The sequence below is a fragment of the Podarcis erhardii genome (assembly GCF_964252035.2).
Source record: "Podarcis erhardii genome assembly, chromosome: 8".
Taxonomy (NCBI): domain Eukaryota; kingdom Metazoa; phylum Chordata; class Lepidosauria; order Squamata; family Lacertidae; genus Podarcis; species Podarcis erhardii.
Genome location: NC_138499.1, coordinates 59,298,137 through 59,324,063, shown reverse-complemented (window position 1 = coordinate 59,324,063; position 25,927 = coordinate 59,298,137). Strand labels below are relative to the sequence as shown.

Here is a 25,927-nt window from a genome sequence, read left to right as displayed (position 1 = left end):
TAGCAACAGTTTTGAAGTGACCTTAGGCAGTGTAGCATAGGAAACTGCTTTCTACTGAGTTGGGCCGTTGCGCCATATTGTTCAGTATTGTCTGCACTGACTGGAGCTGCTTTCCAGGGTTTCAGGCAGGAGTCTCTCCCAGCCTTACCTGAAGATGCCAGGGATTGAATTTCGGTTCTTCTGCCACTAGCTACAGCACTTTCCTCAACACATCCCCTTTAATCCCAAATAATTATGTGATTCGGGCATCCCCCAACTCGGCCCTCCAGATGTTTTGGGACTACAACTCCCATCATCCCTAGCTAATAGGACCAGTGGTTGGGGATGGTGGGAATTGTAGTCCCAAAACATCTGGAGGGCCGAATTTGGGGGTGCCTGCTTTAGCATTTTAATCCTTGACATCCATGAAGGCTTATGCCATAAAATCTATTAACAATCTACAGTATTCTAAATGTTCTTTAACCTGTATGGATAATAAAACTAAATAAAGTTCATCTATAATAGACAATACTGTACATTGAAACAAAACTCCAACATAATTATCATTGCAACATAAATGAAATCAGAAAAACATTTAGAACAAATATAGGGAATAATATCTAATGCATACTCAACCCAGGAGGGGATAAAAGCAGCTAGAAAATGTAAAATGACAGGAATACAACATACATACCCTCAGTGTCTCTGGACATACTGCCCACCAATCAGGGACTATGCTGGTGACAATGCCCAAATGACACAAAGACACAGAGGGAGCCAATGAATTCATGATAAGGAGCTCTTTCAGAGTATTTGGGCAGTTGCACCAAAATATCCCTCATCACAGCGGTATGTGGCATTCTGCCAGCATAGTGGGGCTTTAACCAATTCATGTACAGTGGTACCTCGGGTTAAGAACTTAATTCATTCTGGAGGTCCGTTCTTAACCCGAAACTGTTCTTAACCTGAGGTACCACTTTAGCTAATGGGGTCTCCCACTGCTGCCGCGCCACTGCTGTGTAATTTCTGTTCTCATCCTGAAGCAAAGTTCTTAACCCAAGGTACTATTTCTGGGTTAGCGGAGTCTGTAACCTGAAGCATCTGTAACCTGAAGCGTCTGTAACCCAAGGTACCACTGTAGCGCCTTAGCTGATGGTTCTGCAGTCTAGGGTTGTGCCTTTAATGTTCATGTTATACTGTATTGCCATCTAGTGGAAATTTAAAGGTTGCCAGTATCTTGTGCGTCTGTTACATACTGTACAACCTATTCAAGTTTGGGGACAAACTAAACATTTCCCCTTTACATTTCCTCTTGATTTGAGAGCCATGAACCAGAGTGCATAAACAGAGACGGAACATTTGTATTTCTGTTTTAAGCTTATAAACTGCCGCATCCCAAAAGTTCAGGCTAGACATCGACTGATAAAAACAAACAATTGAAATACATTTGAAATAAAATTCCTCATAATGGACCGTGTGTTTACTAGTAAGTCAAAAATTGTTGGTGTCTTTTCTTATCATTTCTTCACCCTGTTCTTGGAGTTAATCTCCTGGTGGTATTCCATGGACAGACCGACATGCTATGTCATATATGCTTTTTAAAGTGTGACTTTTGTTCTGATCATGCTCTGGATCTCGACTTGGACCCTCCACCAGTTTCCTGCTGAAATCCCTTTATTGCAAACAGCACCTTTGGAAGCAAATAGCTATGGAAGGGGCAATTTTCAGGAGGTCTACCAAATTTCAAGCAGTTCCACCAGCCCTCTACATGTCACCCAACATTGTTCAAAAGTATCCCCAGGCCCTCTAGACTGAGCAACTGTTGCACGGGGCAGGGTAGGGGAGACAAGAAATATTCTTTCCTTGAACTTCCTTCTGCTCCAAACCATTATACAACTGCAGTCACAGAAGCACATTTATTTGTAAGCGTTCCTTATTTGTTTTAATGGGGCATCTCTTCCAAGTAAACTGATTAAGGTGCTCACATGAGCATTTAAAACTAATTGATTTAGGCCACAGATATCGGAAACCTCCATACCTAAAAACCTTATTGCATTGTAAGGTCTGCAGAGGGGCTGTATGATGGTAGTTCTGTCACCCTCAGAAATGTGGAGAAGAGCAGCATAAGATGATGGAAGTGCAACAGCAGAGATCATTCAGTGTGTAACTTAAGGGTTAATTCTATTCTTGGTGTTCGTCAACTACCCAAGAGGGTAGGTGGCATGATCTTTACAGAAGTAAAGATGCTCAGTAAAGTATCACTTGCTTTGATAGGCTGTCTAGCCGTGAGGAAGTTTTCTTCTGGATATCTAGATGAATGTCTCCCTGCTCTCAAGAAGGCCTGTCAAAAAAAAAGCTTAAATTGTATACCATTTTGCTCAGTGTGTTCAATAAACATTTACCACGATTTTCTTCTTGGTCTCTGCATGTTTCAAGTGCCTCTCCTAACACACGAGAGGGCTTTCTCTGTGGCAGCCTCTAAACTGGAATTTCCCACAGAGATGTGTCTAGTATCTTCATTGTACAACTTTTGTCGCACGCTGAAAACACACCAATTCATCCTGGCCTTTGACAATTAAGGCATATTTTATGGGACTTGCCTCTTTTGCTGAATGTGTACTGTTTTGTTCCATTTGGAACAGCTTTACTACTGTAGTTTTTTATCATTACAATGGTTTTGTTTTTATAACTGTATATTATTATATACTTGTAACCTGTCCTGGGACATGGTGAAAGCTGGGTAAGAAATCTTACAAAGGGTTGGAGTACTAAGATGCTGAGGGTTAAATTCATACCATGCTCTGCTTGTGATGGCATGCTGTCCTGTGGCAAGTGGGCACTTTGCCCTGCAACCTAAAGCTGACAACTTTCCATATTATCACACTCAGCTACAGGTTTCGGAGGGTCGGGACAAGATGCCCCCCTCAGCACTCCCTTAATTTGGTTTCAGAGGGGCTACATGCCTGCCCACCCATGGTGGTAGCAATGGCAGCGCTGAACAGAACTCCAGGCTGTATTTTTATTTACAGATACATCAGGGTTGGCATTATGTTGACAGTTGCCACCAAGTTCAGGCATGCAACCTGGAGAGCCACTCAGTGAGGCTGCTGTGTCCCTCCAATTTTTGCTGCAGACAGTTTGCTTGGCAGCAGAACTGATCTGGGCCATGTGCCCAGATTCACCAGCCGCACTGCCTTATTAATGCTAGATCTGCCCCTGACATACCCACATTGGAGGCAGGACCACCACAATTAGGAAGACAGCCACAGTGCTAGGGTGTTCAGGTGTGCTGCCCGAAGCGCCATTCAGGCTTGCTGCCATGCCACTCTTAGTCTTCGCTGACTGCTCCTGCAGCAACAGCAGTTACACTTGAGCCTCAGCAGTTGGCTGCGTGCTGGTGCCAGGCCTGCATATCACCCAAAAAACACTTATTGCCAGAAACCCCACGGTCAATGGCATATAGTCCATGGCAGTCGTGGTACTACTTAAACCAGGGCTTTTTTCAGCCGGAACTTGATGGAACTTAGTACTAGCACCTCTCAGGTGAGCACCATTGACATTCTAAAAGAATGATGGAGATGTTCGTTGTGAGTTCTGGCACCTCTTTTTCTAGAAAAATAGCACTGACTTGTCTCCTAGGATCAAGCAATACTCTGTCCACTGGATAACATCAATTTTCAAACGATAAAGCCTGGTTGGAAATAGTTTATTTCAACAGAACTTCCTATATTCAATTCTGAAACTTTGTCCTAGATATTGGCTATAATCCCAGGATGGGGGAACACTGTATGGTTATGGAAGTGTCACTACTATCTATTGCTCTAATCAAGTGATTCTGTTTTTATGTTCTGGTAAAAAAAAGAGAGAAGAGGGCATTTTGTTTTCCATAACTCTGCATTTTTTTTAATGTTGCCTTCTCATGCAAAACAAATTGGCTGACCTCAGTGGGAAACCTCACTGTTTGTTCAAGAGCCTATTGAAGTGCAAACGGTCATAACATCAGAAGTATTAATTTGTTTTGAAACAGATAAACTGAACCCATTCTGATACGCAGCAGTAGAGAAAAGAAATATTGAGATTGGCAAAATGTTTAAATGAATGCAGATGTCACAACATGTTTTTATATGTGCCAGACCTTTGTGCTCAGCAGGTTGAAATAAAGTGATGTAACCTGAAACCTTTCTTTTGGATATCTAGGATTAATTATATATGGCAGTTCCCACAAATGAGCCTCTCGTCTAAAATGATTGAAGGGAAATTCTTTCAGTTCTGTAATGAGGGATTCTTTACAAATCCCTCCAAGCTGAGGAAATTAAGAACACTGATTGAATCATAATGGTGCACAATAGGAAACCTTTTCATCAGGTAAAGAAGGAGTGGTTCCATTATTAGGAACACCTGGCCAGCACACATCCACAGCCAGAGGGAAAATAAACAGAAATTCAGGCTTCTTACATTAAAGTTATCATATTGCTTATTTCCAATCTACAAATTTTAACTAAGTGATTGTGGAACTCACACAAGCAATACATCTGTGGTTTCCAAATATTTGTGAAAAGATCTCAGCTGACCTGTCCTGATCTTGTCCTGTCCTGATTTGTTTGCAGGGAGGTTTCAGTCACATCGAAACAAGTGTAACCCCACACTTTCCAGTGCATTTCCCAGACACTCTCCTTACTGCAAGAAGTCTGCTCTTTTTAACCCAAATTATCTACAATTTTTGTTTAACCCGCAAGAAAGAAGGGCTTTTTCACTGGATAGGTTCAATTCTAATCCTTCTAACCTTCTTTGGGGTAGGTTTGCAGGTATGGCAAAAGGAGATAGGATCTGCCCATGTGATGCCCACCTGGTGTAAACTCTAGCTCACATGGCCCTTATATGTAAAATGTATGATGATCTCCGCGAACAATTTTTAGACCATCTATGTATTCCAATATGGAAACCAGAGAGAGAGGTCATACGCTTCCTATTACAGGGGAGAGATCAGGAGCTCACGAAGACAATAGCTAAGTTCCTCTATTTGATTTTTTGCCGCCGAAATACGCTACAGGACCCTGCCCTTGCTGGAGACCCATAGAGGTGAAATAGAGTGCTTGCCACCTTTTTTTCCCTTTGGCAAATGACTTGTCTATCTGGCCATCGGGTCTTTCTCCAGGCTATGCCCTCTCTCCCCCTAAACTATTCTGCAATATGTAGTACATAACTGACTTCCCGTGGTAAGTGTGAGGTTGTCAGGCTGGTGGTAGAGTGATGATTGTGCACTGTTTTTGTGTTATGCCAGGCAACCCACAGCAGCCATGTGATGTTATGCCAAGATCCCCTATAACAGCCATTTTGTGAATGACGCCCACATGACTTTCTCAAATTCAAAATGGGCCCACTGGTCCAAAAAGGTTGGGCTTTTAGTTTGGTTTTCAACCTTTCATTTTTATTTTTTTACTCATCTTCCCTGATGAAATGCCTGTTGCCATAGAAAACAATTCAGGGATCTGGGATTTGTGTAGCTGTGATGGGGAAGCAGCGTGTCAACAAGAAACCCAGCATAGATATAGGAGCTCATGCTCTTCCTCACTCGGTTCATACAAAAACGTGATTTTCTCCTGAGTTTGTAAACATTTAAAACAAAAGTTCTATTATTCTGATGCAGGTATGGAACCCATTTACTTGGGAGTAAGCCCTGCTGAAATGACTGAGGACTAACTGCAATCCACTGCCACTTACTTCTGAGCAATTATGCACAGGATTGCAGTCAGCTCAATGGGGCTTTCAGGTAAGCATGATAGCTCCCTTTACTCAGGAGTAAGCCCCACTGAACTCAGCAGAGCTTAGGTTTGTGGCTATAAGCCACGCTCTCCTTTGCTCCGCCTTAGACGGCCTCCCACTGCCCCCACTTTTTAAAAAAACAACCCAACCCCAAAGCTCCTCCTAACAGCTTGTTATGCCGCTAACGCGCGCGGGTGGTGGGGCGGCTCAAAGGAAACGCCGGAAGCAACCATTGGCTGCGGCTTCGCCCCAACCCCCCGAACGTGATTGGCTAGAAACTGTTCGCCGGAGGACAGGGTACTGGCGGAGAGCCCGCCTGACGCAACGACGCTCGCCCGCACACCCGACGCCGCGATATATTTTTACGGCTGCGCGCGCGCGAGAAAGAAAGGCTTTCCCTTGTTCAAGCGAGCGCGCGGGATTAACGTGCGAGGAAAAAAAGAAAAGGCGGGCAGCGGTGGCCGCCGGGAATCTTGGTCGCGCGGGCAGCTGAGCGAGCATCGAGGCGGGTGAGTCCAGGGGCGAGAGAGTCGTTATCCTGAGGGGCCACACGCACGCACCCCTCCACCGACGCTGGGAACTGTAGTTCGTGAAGGGTGGTGGGAGTTGTAGCTGGGGGGGGTGAACTACAGTTCCCAGGTTGTGGGGCGATGGAATGAAGGTGCTTTAAGTATATGGTGAAGTCAGCCATTTCTAAAGCAGGGAAGGCTCCCCCCCCCCCCGGTTCTTCATAGAGGGGCTAGTGCTCGTGGTGCTGTGGCTTGTGCTTGGTTATTATGGTTTGAGAACCTCGCCTGCATCTGTGACCCGACTCGACGCGTGAAGGAGCTTGCCCACACGCTTGTTTGAAACGAGAAGGGACCCCGAGCTCAGCAATGCAACTTTGGGGGCAGTGTGGGAGTTTGCGGCTTTCCACGTGGAAGACCTTTCCTTGCTTTTGGTGAGGGAGCACAACCAGAGGCTTTCAGTATTCATTGACATACACAGAGTGAACATGCACATTTCCTTTTTGGAGCTACCCTTCAGAACAGGCCGAGCTCCTGCTGAAAGGAATCTGGTGTGAGAGACACACAAGTTATCTTTTCATGGGTTTGGCAAGGACTACTTGGTTATTTTTTTAAAAGGTCTACAGCTGCATATGATATTGCAGGCTTCCATGTCTGAGGGGAAAGCTACAGATGCTAAACCATATGTGGGCTGCTTTAACTCTTTCCTGAGTTATTTCCTATTATAAGAATAGTGGTCTTGGTACCAAATGCAGCACTTACCTAGCCTGCACTTAAAAAACCCATATTCCAGCTGTTCAAGTGCTCTGGATATTTTCACAAACTGACAGCCACATAAACTACTACAGATAAATGTTTAAGAACAGATTCGGTTTAAGAACGGACTTCAGGAATGGATTAAGTTCGTAAACCGAGGTACCACTATATTAGCTTCAGAAGGAAGGAATATGTGCTGTTTGGGTGTGATTAGAAATTGCCTTCATTCTTGCATATGGTGCAAGAGGGGTACCTTTTACAGCTTTCAAGGCTCTTCAGGGATTTAACTGCAATATTAAAAGTTGAATTAGGTTGTGGCCAGGTCAGAATTGTCTATTGCCTTGTCTCTCTTTTAGAGGATAAAATAACATATAAGGTGCACATTTGAGAGCATTTATTGAAGATAAACTACTACTTGCTGTGTTTTAACCATCCTTTACTGTTAGTTTGCCTTCTTATTCTTGCAGGTGCAGTGGAGATTGTGCATATGAAACCAGTAGTGGTAAATAAAGTGGAAGAGGATAGCATAGGAATAAAACTCTGTACAGTGGTGCCTCGCAAGACAAAAAGAATCCTTTCCGCGAGTCTCTTCACCTAGCGGTTTTTTCGTCTTGCGAAGCAAGCCCATTGACGGCTTAGCGGATTAGCGCTATTAGCGGTTTAGCGGCTTATCGGCTTAGAAAAAGGGGGGGAACCCCGCAGGAACTCGCAAGACATTTTCGTCTTGCGAAGCAAGCCCATAGGAAATTCGTTTTGCGAAGCACCTCCAAAACGGAAAACTCTTTCGTCTAGCGAGTTTTCCGTCTTGCGAGGCATTCGTCTTGCGGGGCACCACTGTAATCACAATTGCAATTTGTCTTTAGTGCTTTGCAACATTGAAATCCTAAACGAAATGGAGACACGTAAAATCACTGTAGTTAGAACATAAGATCTTTGAATAATGGACCAGCTTTGCTACTTATGGAATGTTTAGAGGTCCTTTCCATAGGACAGTTCTAGCACTTTGCCCATGTTTAACACATTACTTCCATATACAAGTTTGCTATTTTGACATTGTAAAAAAGATGGTCCCAGTTGGTGATAATACAGGCTCAGGGTTATGCTGTAACACAAAAGAGTCTTAATACTCATTGCCTTCCGACTCAGAAATGTGGTCGGCTAAACTGTGAGATTTATGTATGTGCATTTTTCAAAATATAAGCAATGAAACTTTGCCATGTAAAGCTGAGGCATCACAGGGCTATCGTAAGGACACATTTCTTAGCTCAGATTAATCATTCTAGCATTATAACAATCAGCTGGAATGGAAATATGGTGTCCCTGCTTTCCTTTTCTCCCATGCCTCAGTTTAGTCATGGAGTAGCTGCTTGTGATATTGAAATTGCTGGTTCTGCTATTATGACTGGAAGTTATAAGGTGTTAAGGTGAACTTCAAAGTTAGGAAAAAATATCTCTTCTGATATTCGCTTGGTAGATGGAAACTGCTGTTAGCGAACCATAACTCTGAGGGCTATGCAGATGATTGTAAGCTCAGTTTGCTTTATGGCTTTTAAACCCAGAGTTAAACAGAGGTTTGAAACTGCTTTCAGGAATTGGGAGAGAACCATCCAGACCTAATGTATGAACTCTTTTGATTTGTGGCTGCACTGGACATCCCTGCTTACTTTAATGTGCTGCTTGTACATTTTATGCCCATATAGGACCACTTGAAAGCAGACAATGAATTCTAGGATGAAACAGAAACTGGATGTTGAGAAGCCCCTTGCTACAAAGGTAATATTGATACTTGCCAAGGTGTAATGACAAGTGGTGATGTGTATACAGCGCTATTTTCATAGAGTTCATAGATATTAAGCTTGTACTTCTTTTTATAAATAGACCAAGACTGAAGATCTGTTCAATGGGTTCAGTGCATAACCGGCTTCAAACTAATCACATGATTCCTACAGCATAGGAGCCCTTATCATATGTTACTTGCAATATGTATTCAAAATTGTCTTCAGAACTGTATAGATCAAATATTGCCAAGAACAGGCTTTCCCAACCTCGGCCCTCCAGATGTTTTGAGACTACAATTCCCATCAACCCTGACCACTGGTCCTGCTAGCTAGGGATCATGGGAATTGTAGGCCAAACACATCTGGAGGGATGAGGTTGAGGAAGCCTGGCCTAGAACCTACCACAGATACCTCTGTAGCACTACAGTCTATGCTACTGCCTTGCTTATTGTCACCAGGATTTGTGTTTTACATATGAGACTGAACCTAACTGAGTTATAACAAGGAAGTTTGATGTACAGTGTACCTCGGTTTATGAACTTAATCCGTTCCGGAAATCCATTCTTAAACTGAGGCGTGCTTTCCCTAATGAGGCCTCCCGCCGGCGGTGCCCTTCCACCGTTCGGATTCCGTTCTTAGACCGAGGTAAAGTTCTCAAACTGGGACACTATTTCCGGTTTTGCAGAGTTTGTAGACCGAATCATTCTTAATCCGGACTGTTCTTAAACCAATGTACCACTGTACAGTAATGGTGGTAGCCTTGCCAAGGGATTTGAAGGATTCTATGGCAGAGGCTATAAAATGTTGCATTCATAATACTGTTTTTGTTTAATTGGAGAATGAAAGGTATGAAAATACGGTAAGAGAGGAAGCACCTGTTAATAATAATTAGGTGCTATTAATTCAGATGTTTTGGATAATATGTCTTGGCCACTACTTAAACGTGTACAGACATTATGTGTGTCTTGCCCTAGAGCAGTGATTTTCAATCAATGTGCTGTGGCACCATTGGTTGCCTTAAATGATGGTCAAGGGTGCCACGAGCAACACTGGCCTCTGTCCCTCTTCCCTTCCCCTCCTTCTCTGATGCCCTCACATCTCTGCCTCCTAAAGGCTTGCACAGCTGTTTGTTGCAGCAACCCTGGCTACAAGCTCCCCAGGCTAATGGTGCCTCTGGGGCTGGCTAGGAGCGGCGGCAGAAGCTGCCCAGAGGACTCCCAATGAGAGAGGAGAGGAGGCTGAGGGAGGATTCCACAAGGGAGGGTGTTTGAGAAAGCATGAGAGGCTGCCAGCTCTGCAGGCAAGGGATGATGTAACTAGGCTCCTGAGCCCCACAAGGGTGCCGCAGAAAGAATGTATTTGGTCAAGGGAGAAAGAATGTATTTGGTCAAGGGAGCCGTGGACTCAAAAAGGTTGAAAACCTCTGTCCTAGTGTCTTAAAATGTGATCTGCTCATAAAGGTAAAGGTACCCCTGCCCGAACGGACCAGTTGTGTCCGACTCTAGGGTTGTGCGCCTCTAGGGGCCAGCGCTGTCCGGAGACACTTCCGGGTCACGTGGCCAGCATGACAAAGCTGCATCTGGCGAGCCAGCGCAGCACACGGAAATGCCGTTTACCTTCCCACCAGTAAGCGGTCCCTTTTTATCTACTTGCACCCGGGGGTGCTTTCAGACTGCTAGGTTGGCAGGCGCTGGGACCGAGCAACGGGAGCGCATCCTACCGCGGGGATTCGAACCGCCGACCTTTCAATCGGCAAGTCCTAGGCACTGAGGCTTTTACCCACAGCGCCACCCGTGTCCCAGTGTGGAGGTGCTGCTAGTCAGTCTAGACACTGGATGTAGCTTGATACAAGACAGATTGACATGTCAGAGATGAGACCCATTCTCCCATAGGAGGCTAAGGAGGTGCTTGTAGCATCTTTAAAGCACAATACAACTGTAGGTGTAAATCGCCTACCTTGCACCCGTCTTTTAGCTTGTCCTTGCCACCCTTCCCTATAAAGGTGTTTGGATCACATTTTGGCCCAGGGAGGCATGTTCTGCTGCACTTAAGGTCATAATTGCTAAAGTGGGAGGAATACTCATCATGGTTTCCACAGCAAGCTAATTTGTGGATTCTTACCGAAGAATGATGCTGCTCATTCTGGTAGAATAAAGGAAACTGAAGAGGGAATCTAAACTGTGTAGCGATAAAGGGGGTTGTTGGGATGTTGGCTTCACACCCATCTGTTCTTGACCCTGCTGCTCACTTCTCTCCCCCTCCCTCCACTTTGCCAACCTCCATAGTTAAATTTGTACTTGCTGTCTGGTTTTGCTGTTCAGAAGGCACTACCTCGTTAAACATAAAATATTAAAAGTAATAGGTTAATCCAAGCAAGTGATAGGCTGCAGTTGTCAGAAATATTCATTGGCTACTTCAACAGCAGTAGGTATTATTTGAAGTGTAGCACAGTGCTGGTTCCCAGAGTACCTGGCACTTGTCCTTTTAGTTCAATAGTAAAGCTAATTGGCAGTAGAAACTTTACCGTGGGAAAAGTGAGCTCTTGCCATGTGAAGTACAGTGTGAATCGCTAACTTTCTCACGCTAGTATGACATTATGTTCCTGCTATCCTTGTTTGATTATCTACCATTGTTTGCTATCTCATGGTGGCAGTGTAACATTTTTTTTAAAAAAAGAACTAATGCAGGAAATGGGTATTTACATATGACAAGGAAGGTGATAGACATTCTGTTCCTCCAAAACAATACCCTGGCTGGATCAGTGTGTTATGTCTCAGGCAAAGCAACTAGGCACCCAGCACAAATCAAAGGAAATGTGCACTCAAGTAATTTTTTTGTCATGTAAAAATGTGTGTGTCTCAGGTGCTCTCAATACTCCTTATTGGTGAAATGAGATTAAGCAGAAATTCAGGCCTGCAGTTAAGACAAAGTTCAAAAGCCAGTATTTAAGATGCAAAACTTGTGTTGAACATCATGTGAGATCCAGTTTCTGTATAAAGATGACCTGATTTACTGCATGTAACTGAAATGTATGTAACCCTTAAATGTCAAGACAAGCTTTCTTGAAAATTTTGAATTGACAACCTTCAATTCTAGGTGAAGTAGATTCACTGAATGTGTTCTTTTCAAAGCAGGCTTCTGCAAGCAATAGTTCTACAAGCAATAAAAATTGCACATCACAAAGACAGACCCTTAAGATGATACAGCCATCTATTACAGGTTGTCTTGTTGGAAGGGCAAAGGAGGTATGTACTGCTGCTGGAATGCAATCTTAGCAATATATTTTTGGAAGCTAGAAAGCTTAAGTGAACTGACAGTTAAGCTGAAATTTGCCTGTTCTGTTAATTTTCATTGATAATATACAATTTGATTGCTAGTCTACACAAAATATGGGCTTACATGTACCAATGGGTTTGAATGCTATGTTGAATGCACCCGAAGATCCATCTTCAGTCATTGAATCCCTAAAACTTTGCACCAGATGACAAGTGGGAATATAGTTTTACAGTTAACTGAGAAGGTGGGAAGAATGGCTTGTTAAGACATGCCTGCTTGGAATTCTCAACTAATAAAACTCTCAGCAGGCCAAATCTTCAATCAAGAGGAAACTTTGGAGTGATCAGCTTACCTCAAAGGCTTCCAAACCAGAAGTTGCTGTTGAAACAGAATACAGAACTGTAAGAGGAGTTCAGGCTTCTGATCTTACAGTAAAAGGTATGTTGCTTCTTAAGAAAAAAAGCAATGACAATCTTCTAATAAGTGCTGAGCTGGAAGGTATATGTAAACATGAATTGCCTTGGTGAAAGAGCTCTGCTGGATATGACCCAAGATCTATCTAGTCTTGCATGAAGGCAATGGCCTTTCCAACTGGTATTTAGAAGTATTTTGTGTCTGAATCTGGAGGGTAACATATATGCAACTTGACTAGTAGCCATTGACAGGTTTTATCCTTTATGAATTTGTCTGGTTTCCTTTTATGTTGCTGTGCTGGAACTGTGTAACATATGGTAAATATGAAGAAAATGGACTGGTTGGGTCAAATAGACTAAAACATTTTCTGCTTCTGTTCCTCTCCTCTGCTTCTTTCTTTCCCTCTCGATACTTTGCCAGTGATAAGCAAGTGTGAACCTACAGAAAATAGTATGGTACGCACTTCTCAGTGTGGTTGCTCAAATGCACATTCTTGCATGCATAGGTTTTTGTTTCTGCTTTGACAAACTTGGGCGAGTTTGGCAGAATATGGAAAGCACTTAACTGCTGCACTGTATTGAAATGAAGATTCATTTAGTAATAGTGCCACACTACCTTTGCAGATGGCATTTGACTTGACACATCATGTATTGGGCCCCCCAATACTCTTAGCTAGTTGAGCAGGCTTAGTCTAATCAAAAGGAAGCATGGAGATAAGCAGCTTGATCAGCAGCAATTCTTATGTTTATGTTGCTGCTCCTGTCTCTGCTTTAATGCTGTATTTTTTTGTGTGTGGATGGTTTTAGTAACTGTAAGCTGCCTGAGTGTTTCTGCAGTGGAAAAGTTGGCTATATATTTCCTTAATAGTAATAAGACTTGAGTCAAAAGTACGGGAAGGGAGTCCTAGAAATCAAATTTTGAATATCATAGTTTGCAGTCCTAGGAACATAGGAAGCTGCCTGAGTCAGGCCATTGGTCCATCACGTTCTATATTGTTCCATCAAGTTCCACTGACTGGCAGCAGTTTCCCTGTGCTTCTGATGGGACATTCCAAACCCTACCTGGAGATTCCAAGGATTGAACCTTCAACCATGTGCATGCAAAGCATGATCCACAACCTTTGTTGTTGCATTTGTATGAAACAGTAAGCTATAGCTAATGGCTTGTCATGAATGTACAGATGGCTCCTACTTTGCTCCCCACAGTGGGAGCAATCAGTGATGATCCTTGGCTTATAAGGCATTATGTCTGAACTGGGGATTGCATTTTTTCATTCCAAACAAACTACATTGTAAAGCCAACATTTGCTCTGGCCATTTGTGGTTGATTTGAGCAAATAAAGCATAAACTCTGGTTCAGACACAATGCAAAAACCAAGGATCATGGCTTATTGCTCACACTAGGAGGAGCAAGCAGAACCTGTCTACATGTTCACAGTAAACCATTAACAGTGGTTTTCTATGATATGCACATGGGGACTTTAAAACCCTTAATTTCTTTGCAGGCAATCCTTCATCTCGGTATTGGAAGGAATTGGCTGAGGAGAGGAGGAAAGCTCTGTATGAGGTGTTGCAAGAAAATGAAAAGGTAATTTTATGTAGTATCAGCAAAAGTATCAGCTTTTCACTACCATTGATGCTTAAACTCTGACTGATTTTCCCCCTAGCTCCATAAGGAAATTGAATTAAAAGATGGTGAAATTGCTTGTCTAAAAGAAGAAAATGAAGAGCTTGCAGAGCTAGCCAGCCATGTACAATATATGGCAAATATGATTGAGGTAAGCTACAGTGATGGTAAACAGCAATATTCTCGAACTGTATTCGGCATCTTGTCTAATCTTGCATGAGGGATTGTCACCATCTATTATTGGGGCTACTTTGCAAAAACAGAGTAAATGGTGAACTAATGTGGGTGGTGGACCATATGTTCAAGTGCCCTGTTGATAAACCCAGACAAAATGTGTTATTTTGATCGATCTCACAAAGATCTTGTGCAGGGGTCAGCAACCTTTTTCAGCTGTAGGCTGGTCCGCCATCCCTCAGACTATGTGGTGGGCCGGACTATATTTTTGGGGGGGAAATGAACAAATTCCTATGTCCCACAAATAACCCAGAGATGCATTTTAAATAAAAGGACACATTCTACTCATGTAAAAACACGCTGATTCCCGGACCATCTGTGGGTCGGATTGAGTAGACGATTGGGCCGCATCCGGCCCCCAGGCCTTAGGTTGCCTACCCCTAATTTTGTGCATCCTGATCTAAAGTCTAAAAGCAGGATATCTTGGAACATGAATCCTTTTCTTGGTTTGTGCTTTTTTCACCGTTGTTATAACATTATGCTTATAAAATATCTCTTGGAGAAGATGCTTCTGATAAACAGTTAGTGGTTCAAAGTGCTTTGCCATCTTGTGTAAGAAGTCTAATCTGGTGTTGATATAAAAGCAAAATGTCAAATGTGAATTGTATTGTGTTCTACTTAGCTTTCCCCTTTTTAAATGTTGGCACCAGTTTTTAGGTCATATATTTCAGCTGATAACGTAACAGCTGATACTTATAGCTTGTACACAAGTAACATCAGTGTTGGGGTCTGTGCTTTGCAGAGATCTTGTCTAATCTGAAGTTTGGAGGTCATGTGCTAGGACTTTCCCAGCCTTGCCTCAAAATTATTTTCTGAGGTAGTCTCTAGAGAAAGTGACTATAAAGTCAAAATTGAATATACTGTACACTTCTCTGCAGGTTAAAGTTGTATATCCAAAAATAAAATGTAGGATTCTGTGACTGTTAGACCTGGTTGAGACAATGTGAACTTTTTTTACGTCATCTCAACCAGGTCTAACAGCACAGAATCCTGTATTTTATGTCAGTCATTCACATCTTGTCTCTGCAATATCTCCCTTCCCTCCCACCCCCGAAGATTTGCAGTAAGATGATAATTCTTACCGCCATGTAAGATAATGTTATTAGGAGAATGTGAAGGTGCTTTGCAAATTGTTGTATAAAGCATGTAGTGATGGTGTAATATCTCTAAAAAAGTTAACTGCTGTATAATATATTACTTGGCTTCAAAAGCTAAATTCTACCACTGTTCTGACAGTATCACTAATGTCTCATCATACCTCTCTAGCGACTAACTGGACAGGCACCAGAAAGTCTAGAGACACTGAAAAATCTAGACCTGGAAGAAATTGCATATGAGGAAAGTGATTCTACTGAGGAGGATTTAGATGGAGAAACTGAAGGGGAACCTTCACAGCTCTCAAGGAATTCTACAGATCTGCTGACAAATGAAACAAGTAATCTCTGAAAGTATTGAGCCTCTGAAAGGGAAAATGAACTGCCCGTGTGTCATGTCTGGGGTGGGGAAGAATAGAATCCTTTGAAATCTAAAGATTCACTTGAAATTTCAAAGGGTGGGTTTTGCAGCGGTGGAAGTATAATGGAAGTGTTAGACTTCATCTGGTTACTTGATTAAATGGGAATACTATGTATTTCAATTTGTAAATAGTTTTTTATTCATGTATGTGGAACTGCCAAATAAACTTCTCTGCACAGATTACACAGTTGTAAAATGCTATACTTTAGAACATATGTTGCAAGTCTAAGCCAGCTATTTAAGAGGTAATAGACATGGAATAATAGTTCGCACCCCCTTTAAACCTTTGAGAACAGAAGTGTAGTACATATGCTATATGTCAGCCCCAACCAGTAATTTACTTAGTATTTCTGGATACTTCCCTAAACACCATTTACCACCTGGCACTTTTACGGTAAGCTGGATTTCTTAGCTCTACCTGTTAGTGATTCTTTTATCTGTTCTTGGTAGGCTAGAAGCGATAGCATTAACTTGGCATAGTTTTGCGGCCAGCTAAACCATTCCAACTTAGACAGGGCCTCCAGACTTTTACGTAGCTTTTGGCCACCCACTTCATTAAATAACTTGAGATAAGGGATGTTGTTACAGCAGACAACCGTCATAAGGTAGCAAACCCAGAGCTTCATAGTGATTATATCTAGAGGGTCGTCATCTTCTGGGTCTTCATCTTCATCCAGATAAGCAAGGAGAATTTCCATAAGATGTCTGTCTTTGGCTTCATTTTGGTTTAAGTAGCTTAGGTAGCAAACGCCACACAACCCTTTTAATACATAGGTCCTCACTTCCCCAGAAGTATCTGGCATAAGCAAAATATTAATCATATCCTGAATGTATTCTGATGCAAGCAAAGCAGCATTGACACCACCTGTAAAGGAAGACATGTTACTGATTATTTCACTAATATTCTGGAACACTGCTATGCCTGAATATTTGTCCATTTTTCATGCCTAATGTAAATTGAGAGATTTCCTAGCCATGAGATGGAGTCCCCTGCATACTGACACTTGAGCTATTAAACATACTTACAATTTTACCGCACATTTACTCAGTCGTATCTAGTGTTGTTTCTACTTGGACTAGGGCACAATTAACTTTGGTTTCTTCATTTTAATGGGCCTAGCCCAACTATAACTTAGTTGAACACAATACATTTTTCTCAAACTGGCAGCTGTTGTCTATTTATATGCATACCTGTGTAAGTTAGAAGTCCAATATAGCATGCAGCTGTGGCTCTGTCCTCCAGGGGCAGCTCTGGATCTCTCAGTTCAATGCCGTAGGTTTTGATTTTATGGTGGTGAAAGACAGGGTCTATGAGCTTGATTGCGGGCTCCCTCTCATGCTTGATATGCTTGTTATACCAGGCTGCTAGTTTGCTAAACTTGCTTCCCATATTGCCTGAAGACTTGTTTCAGGAAAAATGTCTTTCCAAAGCTGTATTTCACTCTACCCACAGGGAAGTGTTGGGAGACTGAAGTATTGATTCACATTTGACTCGCAAGCCCACACAGCTGGTAACTAGGCAATGAGTGCAGTAAATAGAATGGAAAATGGAGATAGTATGATGTCATACTTACGTAGATTCTTAGCTATCCTATCCTGCGGTTGGTGGTGGGTTAAGCCAATAAGTTACATATTCACATTTTTAAAAAAGTGAGATTCATCCTTCTGCCCCATGAGTCTAAATTATCTTTGTAAAGAAACTTCTTTCCCTCCACAACCGATACTTTATTGTTGCTCTTACCTTCTTACAGATAGAGCTATTTTCCCTTACCTGTCCAGCGGTGGAGGCTGGCAAATCCAAACACCACCTCTACCACCATCTTCCCAACAAACTGCAGAAGGGCTAGTTCCTCTGCAAAGTTTCCTGGAGGTAATTCAGCAACTGTCCGCAGGCAGCCCACTCAGACTTCCAGGTGTACTTGCAGATCTTTGCTGTAGCTTTAATAACTCAGAAGGGAGGCAGTTTTGCAGTGCTTTCTCCCTAGTGCTGAAACATGTTTTTTGCCAGCTCTTCTGTCATATTTATAGGCAAACAAAGCTTGGGTGACAGTGTACGGGATACCTGGACATATTGTCATTTGAGGTTACTTGCTGTTTTTTTCTCAGAACTACCATCTTGATCAACTTGGAAGTCCAGGTCTAGCACTGGTGGAAGAAATAAGTCGACCAAAGTAAAAACAAGGCTATTTAGTAATTCAAAAATAATCTTTATTATAACTTAAACAGGAGCTGTATATATGAGAAGTACAAATACCACAAACCTAGAAGGCAAATGTAAGCCAAAAATCAATACAAAAGACGACAATGAAAGACTGTAGGCTTGTGGCAGCAATGTGCTGTAAAAACCAGAGCACAATTACTTATTTCACATTTCATAAAAGAGACTTTCCCCCTTCAGTAAAACCTTTGAGTGACTGTACAGCTTTTAATCAGAGAATATTTATAATTTATAATATACAGGTATATACAGTGTTACAACATTAACAATTAAGAATACTGGCTTGCCAATGCATTTTGGCAAAAAAGGGGGAAAAGACTTCTGTTAGATTTATTTTTAAAAAACCAACAATCAGCACTTCACAATCTGTATGTCTCCTAGGAGGAGTGCCCAATGGTTGGAGAGCTATGAGCCACTTCAAACTTTATTGTCTGATGAGGGCTTCAATAAAACACCTTCAAGTTACAACCCATGCATACTAACTTGGGAGTAACCACCATTGCACACTGGGATTTACTTCTAAGAAAACTAGCATCATAGCATGCTGTCTGTCACCTTGATTGTTGCAGATAGGGAGAGTGTGTGAACAACTCAATTTGAAGTAGTCCCAGAGATCTCCACCACTTGTTCTCTTTTACATTGAAATCATTGTAGCTCCCAGCTATAAATGCACAAAACCTCATTCTTTTTTGAAATGTCAAGGAAGGGGAAAGGAAGATTAAATCTCGGTGTTTTCATGTAAAAGTATATAATGTGGCCATATGCCCTTTCTGGAAAAAAGGAAAACACCTGTTTGTTTTATACAACCTGCACGACTGCTTGAGAGTGTTTGTTTTTATTTAAAAAAAATTATTTGGGATTTATCAGAGGTCATTACTGGAAGCCAGAAAAGAGCAAGAATGGAAATAGGAAATGAGTCAGAGAATTACTGAAACCTGAAGTTTGCATCCAGCTCTTTCCAGAGTCAGGCCTGTCATCTGAAGATTGTTCATACTAAATGGTGCTACTAAGAACAAAAACAAGGCAGGAGATACTTGAAGGCAACTGAGGCACAGCACAGATGGGAGTCATAACTGCTGTTAAAAAAGTCCTACTCAGTTTGCTTTTTCCTTTCCACCGATTTAGAGGAAGCATCACAAAGTTTTAAACTGATGCAATTATATCCACAGAAAACCCACCATATACAATTTAAAATGCCTCATTTATGATTACAAAACTTTTGTTGTATTTGCCAAGGCTGACTGTATGGCAGTGACCTAGTTTCACTCAAAAGCAAAGCAACTGCAATCTTTGACAAATCACTGTTTTCATTATAAGTTACAGAGCAAAGCCAGTAACAGCCCTCAAATTCATTCTTCTTCTTCGAACACCTGTGACTCTTCTTTCAGTTCAGCTACAGCACCGTTGTCGTTAAAGAAGACCAGCCTCTGAAGCTGTTGTGTTAATATGCAGATTAAACTCTTAAAAGGCTGTGGCTACCTCAGTCCCACGTCGTACACCAACCTTAACAAATTCACGAGGGAATTTATCTAGCTGCTCATATGCCAACCGTCCATCTTCTCCTGAGCAGAGAAAAATGAGAGAAGGCAAATGTTACATGAACGCAGAGGTTCTCCAGGCCACACTTTCAGAATAAAAATATGCTTGTGCCACACCAATTTTTTGAAAATTGATAAATACATTGGAAAACAAAAAGAAACAACTAGCAGTGCTTGATTTATAACATAGAACACAACTACTTTATAACATGATCATGGGACATCCAGAAAATATAAAACAATGCAGCTACGTAAGAACATGAATTATTCCCGAAACAGTATACCGATTGTCCTTGAATCTTCCTGCCATGCTTGCCATTCTTTCCTGCCACACCCTTTGAGAACCACTGCATTAAGGGAAGGTTAGGTGCTGTTGTTCAGTGGCTGCAAATTTATGGATTTAAATATTTGTAAAGTTCCACTTTTGCAGACCCCAACAAAGAGGTATATACCATACAAAACAGCTGGAGCAATAAAAGCGTCTATTAAAAAAGCAATAAATGTTGGTTGGGAAAAAGAAATTTGCATTGCAAAGGCCTATCTGACCAGCATTGCTTTTAGGAGATGCCTAAAAGATGGGCAGGGAGTTCTGCAGAGCAGAGCCTGCCACAGTAAAGGCTCAGTCCCTAATAAAGGCTGACCAAACCTCGGGTGTGGAAGAAGTGCCCCATCAGAGGATCTCGGTGATTAAATGGAGCATAAGGGATCTTATGGTCTTTAAGGTACTTTGAGCCCAAGGGTTTTTGGGGGGGCTTTGAGAATTAGCAAAAGAAGCTAGCTCAGAAGCAAATTGGCAACCAGGGCACATCTCAGCAGAGGAGTAAACACATTGCCAGTAACTTACTCCTGTGAGCTGTTTGGCTGCTGTGTTCTGCACCAGCTACAGCTCCTGAACCAGATGCAAGAGTGGCCCCACATAAAGTGTGCTACAGTAATCAAGTCTTGATGTTACCAATGCGTGGGTCACTGTGGTCAGGCTACTGTGGTCCAGGAACAGTAACAACGGGCATAGTAGCCAGAGCTTGTAGAAAGCACCCCTAGCCACAGATGACTGCGGACTTGCTCCTTCAGAGGGAGTGCAACGCCAGTCAGAACAGGTGACAGATCTATCTCCCACACGTAGGAGCCACCCACCCACCCACCCCTGTCTTCCTAGGGTCCAAGCTGAGTTCATTGACTGCTCAGTCCAGCCCACCATTGCATCCAGCCACTGATTGAGGGCTTTAACTGCCTCTCCTGATTCAGATGTTATGGAGAAATAAGAGTTTGGGAATCACCAGTACTGTGCTAGTGCTTCCTAGTTTCTCTTTGTCATTGCTCTTCTATTACCCACACCCCACTCTCTGCTTTTGTCCCATTTTTTCATCAGTTTGCTTTTACTATCACATTTATTTATTTTTTAATAGAGGAATGGCATAAAGATAGTCAACCTACCAAGAGAAAGAAGAGTTTCAGAGGCTATCTTCCTGATCTCTTCATTGTCAGACTGGCAAAGCGTGACTAGCATTTTAATACTTTCAGTTGCCTATACCAAAAACAAAAACAAATTAATTATTTTCTATTCTCGTTCCAAATGGTTCATGACAATCACTGATTCTCTGTCCAGTTGTTCAAATCTGTGTGAAACATTTTATGAACTCATCTGGACTTTGCAATTTCTTTGCAGAAGCCCAGAGCTCAAATCCAGAATCCCACATGTGTTGTCTGATGCACCCACAGAGTGCAACAGAGGAGGGCTTTTATCCACATATGACTTTCCTCACTACGTAATTTCAGTGGGGACAGCAGAGCCACATGCAAAATGAAATATCGTGTGGATCTGCTCCCTCCATTGGGAGACACCTGATACATTTTGGTAGCGCTTATGGCATGAAACTGAAGATGCACGAAACAGTCAAGGAAAAGATAAACAGCTCACGTCAGCTGGATCCCTGCAGGAAATGCTGTTGCAGGTCCTAGGTTCTCTTTCACGAGCTTTGTTAACTTTTGTCTTACTGTCTTATGTACCTTATTGCATTATGAACAAACGCTCTTAAAATGACTATTATTCACAACGATAGATTTATTACTACTAAACTACCACTATGCTACAAGAGCCACACTTGTCATAACTAAAAGGTTATTACTAAAAATCTTGAGTTAATTCTGTATTACAATGGCATTCTACAGCTGATTTGGGTGTATGCAGGCAAATTTCTATGTAGGGAGGGGTTGTTGTGTTTTTTTGTCATTTCATGGCTTGCTCTTAATTCTGTCTTCCCTGAGATTAGGCAATGCACCATAGGTTAAGCGAAGTTTAGGGTGCAATGCTATAGTCTCGGATATCCTATAGGTAGTGCTCCACCACTAGTGAGTCCTAAAATGGAGAGTGTTTGGAGAATATTGGGAGGGGGGGCTGAGGAACCTCAGAACAGGAGTGTAGGAAGGGGTGTGGGGGTGTGGGCCACCCTGGGTGTCATCCTGAAGGGGGGTGACATTCGGCACAATGCCCCCAAGTCCAGTGAGTGGCAAGTGGCAAAGCAGCTGCTGCGGCACTCCCCCTTCCCTAGCTTGGTGTAGGCTTGGGGGCGCATGCTGAATGTCACCCCCCTTCAGCCTGAAGGAGTTAACATTCAGCGCACCCCCATGCCAAGATCGGCCCCCGGGGAGGATCGCACAGCTGTGCCAATCGGCCCCATGGGCAGATCGCCCTGCCCCTTGGGAGGATCGTCCTCGCCCCCGTGACATGTGTGCTGCTCTGGGTGCCGGAGCACCCAGCTCTGCCACTGCCTCAGGATACTCAGCATTTTCATTCTTCCAACAACCCCTTCCCAAACAGAGTTGGAAGCTAGGCCAGCAGTTATGTAGGGAGTGGGAGAGGAGGAAAAACAACTGATTTCCCACCACCATCATCACTTTCTGCCCTGGCTGCCTTGACCCAGCAGGGCTTGGGAAATAGCAGTGGATCTGCCACACACCCTCCACCCCGCCCACCATCACTGGTGCAATTGCTCTGCCCCAGTACTTCTTGTGAACTCAAATGGTGCTACAATCTATGTGGTGGTTTTGTTTGGAAGTACAAAAACCACAACATGATAGCAATTTAAACAGATCCTAGTCCAAATGTAGGTGCAACGGCAGAACTTGGTGCTACTGCACTGGCAAAGCCCCCCTTCCCCATTTTCCAGTGTCCTCCATATATAGTTGTTGTTCTATTGTGTAAGCATTAGTTTTCTGATTATAAGTTAAGTCTGTGCACCTCTTAAAGGGGCAAGAGTTCTCATGCACAGTTTACACTTCTCATCCTGGAGATACTTCAAGGTTCTAAATTACTCGTGCAAAAAAAAATCAGGATGGCTAATGCAGAAGAACAAGACTCTGATTTTTGCTGTTTGCTCAAGAGGGGCTATTGAAACCCTTGCTATTGCTTGACCTTTTGTTGTGCCTGGGAAAGAAAAGAAGTAAACTTTACCTGGAGGCATTTCAGGGCCAGACAAGCTGCCTTCTGCAGGTGGAGGCTGGGCTGTGCAAGGGTTTCGCAGTAATAAATTAAAGCCTGGGGGGGGGGGAGAGGGAGGCAATGAGAAGGAAGCTGCAACTGCATCTCACAGAAAGACTTAAGGCAGCACTTAAGGCAAAGATTGAGAACCAGCAGTCCTCCATATGTTGTTGGACTCCAACTCTGTCCCACCCAGTATGAGCAATGTTGAAGGATGAAGGGCATTGCAGTTCAGCAACATGTGGTTCCCTATCCGAAGGGGTAACTAAAGCAGATTATGTGCTCCAGGGGCCATTCCAAATTATTGGAATTATTGGCATATGTGTAGTGCATGCAGTTTACTTATTCCAATTCAAAACTATAAAACCAAGATAAATTAGAATTAACAATTATAGCAAAACCACCACCTAACTAATGCAATCCAAAATCAAAAACAGAGGTAAAAAGCCTGAATACCTTTACACCGGGGCCCTAATCCAAACTCACAATGAATCAATGCAATACCTGAAGAAGTGCTTCCCTGGGTGTAGAGGGTCACAGAGTTGGAAGGGACCCTGATGGACATCCAAGTCCAACTCCTTGCAGTAAAGGTCTCTTTTGCCCAATGTGGGGCTTGACCCCCACGACCCTGAGATTAAGAGTCTCATGCTCTACCAACTGAGCTATCCCAGCTGGGGTTATATAGGGAGAGATGCTGTTTCTCTACATGCTGCTGCTTGGAACTGGGGCTAAACAGTCCTATAGTCCCAACCCCACTTCCTAACTCAGGGTGGTCCGGTCCTCAGCAACATTGGAGGCCCCTCTTTCTGCTGTCTTCTCAAAGCCAGGTAAGCAAGGCATGGAGCTTTAGGAAGGAGGTGTGAGAGCTCTGACAGGGTCCTGGAGTCCTCCATCCTCCTTCCCATAGCCTAACTGGCACTTTCCCACCTTTGGGAAGGAGGTGGAAGGCCTCTAGGACCCTGCCAGAGACTAACACCTCTTTCCCAGAGCCTGGTGCCTCACTTAGCTTTGGGAAGTCAGCATGAGGGCTGGGGGTGACGCATCAGATTTTGGTCTTGCTCCCCCCCGCCATACAACAAGGTAGCATGGGGACCATGGGTTCCGGGTTGAAGTACTCTTGTGGCCCACTTGATATGAAATGTTAGACCACCCTGTCTAGCTAGAACGTTCCCTCCCGCCATGAAGCCTTAATAGCCTCAGAGAAATGCCCTAGCTGAAATCTAACAGCTCTACCCCAGTACAGTGGTACCTCGGGTTAAGTACTTATAGAATCATAGAATCATAGAATCATAGAGTTGGAAGAGACCACAAGGGCCATCGAGTCCAACCCCCTGCCAAGCAGGAAACACCATCAGAGCACTCCTGACATATGGTTGTCAAGCCTCTGCTTAAAGACCTCCAAAGAAGAAACTCCACCACACTCCTTGGCAGCAAATTCCACTGTCGAACAGCTCTTACTGTCAGGAAGTTCTTCCTAATGTTTAGGTGGAATCTTCTTTCTTGTAGTTTGGAACCATTGCTCCGTGTCCGCTTCTCTGGAGCAGCAGAAAACAACCTTTCTCCCTCCTCTATGTGACATCCTTTTATATATTTGAACATGGCTATCATATCACCCCTTAACCTCCTCTTCTCCAGGCTAAACATGCCCAGCTCCCTTAGCCGTTCTTCATAAGGCATCGTTTCCAGGCCTTTGACCATTTTGGTTGCCCTCCTCTGGACACTTTCCAGTTTGTACTTAATTCAAGTACTTAATTCGTTCCGGAGGTCCGTACTTAACCAGAAACTGTTATTAACCTGAAGCACCACTTTAGCTAATGGGGCCTCCCACTGCCACCGTGCCGCCGGATCACGATTTCTGTTCTCATCCTGAAGCAAAGTTCTTAACCTGAAGCACTATTTCTGGGTTAGCGGAGTCTGTAACCTGAAGTGTATGTAACCTGAAGCATATGTAAACCGAGGTACCACTGTACTCATAATTTTGTTACCGTTTCCAATCGCACCTACCTTTTCCCTGAAGTCCTTGTCTTCTGCTGCAGCTGACAACAAGGATGCCACAGCCTCATGGGTCTCCCTTTTGTTTTCAGTTAGGAGGAGGAGAGCCAAGGATTTCAGTACTTCTTGCTGAGGTGGGAGGCTGAAGGAGGTTAAAGTGGCTTTATTCTGCAAGAACTTTTCATCTCTTAAGGACTGTAGAGTCTGCACCATTAAGGCTGAAATGGAAGAAGAATGTCCCTCTAAGTTAGGGCAAGCTTAGGTTCACCACACAAAGACAGTGACAACATACGTACGTAAGATCATGTCACAGGCCCACCTAGTTCAGCATCCTGGTCTCATGGTCATAGCCAACCAGGTGGTTATTGAATGCCTGCAAGCAGGACCTGAGAGCTTGTGATTCCCAGCAACAGGTGTCCAAGCTTTCGCATGTGTTTAAGCTACCCCATATGGTAACGGCAAAGTCTAGAATCAGTTTGTGAATTGCCTTCATTGGAAGGCAGTGTCCACATCACTACCAACTGCTACCAGGAAGTCTGGCAACTTCATCCACATAATGAGGGAGGAGGCACTCTAGGTGTCACTGCGACCACTTGGAGCGGCCAACATGTTGGTCTTTAAAGCTCATAGCCAGAAATTCAGTGGTAAAAGGGACTGATGGCAGAGGAGGGAGAATCAATACAGAGCATAAATATACTTGCCAAATTTGTTTGCAATTGTTAATTCTATTGCATGTAGATTATTAAAAAAATCCCCCAACCTTTTTTTTTTCAAAATCAAGTGTCCAGTGCTTGTCCTTTAGCCCAATTCTTTTGCAGCTCATTGGACAGGGCACTGGAAAGCTTGCTGCTTTT

General features: G+C 43.2%; 3 protein-coding genes across 11 annotated transcripts in view; 1 reads left to right on the top strand and 2 right to left on the bottom strand.

Moving 5' to 3' along the window:
* The window catches only part of GMNN (geminin DNA replication inhibitor), a 30,781-nt gene extending 14,751 nt beyond the window's left edge, over window positions 1–16,030 (top strand). Inside the window, exons 1-7 of one of the 6 annotated variants that reach the window (XM_081873496.1) lie at window positions 6,104–6,251; window positions 8,705–8,777; window positions 11,914–12,027; window positions 12,367–12,496; window positions 13,977–14,059; window positions 14,139–14,249; window positions 15,599–16,030. In XM_081873496.1, the coding sequence (XP_081729622.1) occupies window positions 8,724–8,777; window positions 11,914–12,027; window positions 12,367–12,496; window positions 13,977–14,059; window positions 14,139–14,249; window positions 15,599–15,778 (672 nt within the window). In that variant the 5' untranslated portion in view covers window positions 6,104–6,251; window positions 8,705–8,723 and the 3' untranslated portion in view covers window positions 15,779–16,030. Of the gene's footprint in view, window positions 1–6,103; window positions 6,252–8,704; window positions 8,778–11,913; window positions 12,028–12,363; window positions 12,497–13,976; window positions 14,060–14,138; window positions 14,250–15,598 lie in introns of those variants that run through there. The other 5 variants (XM_081873492.1, XM_081873497.1, XM_081873494.1 and 2 more) reach the window with 5 other exon arrangements.
* Window positions 15,963–17,342, bottom strand: ARMH2 (armadillo like helical domain containing 2). Its single transcript, XM_081873498.1, has 2 exons — window positions 17,039–17,342; window positions 15,963–16,712 (listed from the first exon to the last, which is right to left on the bottom strand). The coding sequence occupies exons 1-2, from the start codon at window positions 17,235–17,237 to the stop codon at window positions 16,237–16,239; spliced, it is 675 nt and encodes a 224-aa protein (XP_081729624.1). The 5' UTR covers window positions 17,238–17,342; the 3' UTR covers window positions 15,963–16,236.
* A 1,566-nt stretch (window positions 17,343–18,908) lies between these two features.
* Window positions 18,909–25,927, bottom strand: part of RIPOR2 (RHO family interacting cell polarization regulator 2) — a 98,380-nt gene continuing 91,361 nt past the window's right edge. For all 4 annotated transcript variants that reach the window (XM_081873358.1, XM_081873355.1, XM_081873356.1 and 1 more), the window contains 4 exons: window positions 25,086–25,291; window positions 23,055–23,138; window positions 21,038–21,128; window positions 18,909–19,627 (listed from right to left, as the gene is read on the bottom strand). In XM_081873358.1, coding sequence (XP_081729484.1) covers window positions 19,527–19,627; window positions 21,038–21,128; window positions 23,055–23,138; window positions 25,086–25,291 — 482 coding nt within the window. In that variant the 3' untranslated portion in view covers window positions 18,909–19,526. The remainder of the gene's footprint in view (window positions 19,628–21,037; window positions 21,129–23,054; window positions 23,139–25,085; window positions 25,292–25,927) is intronic.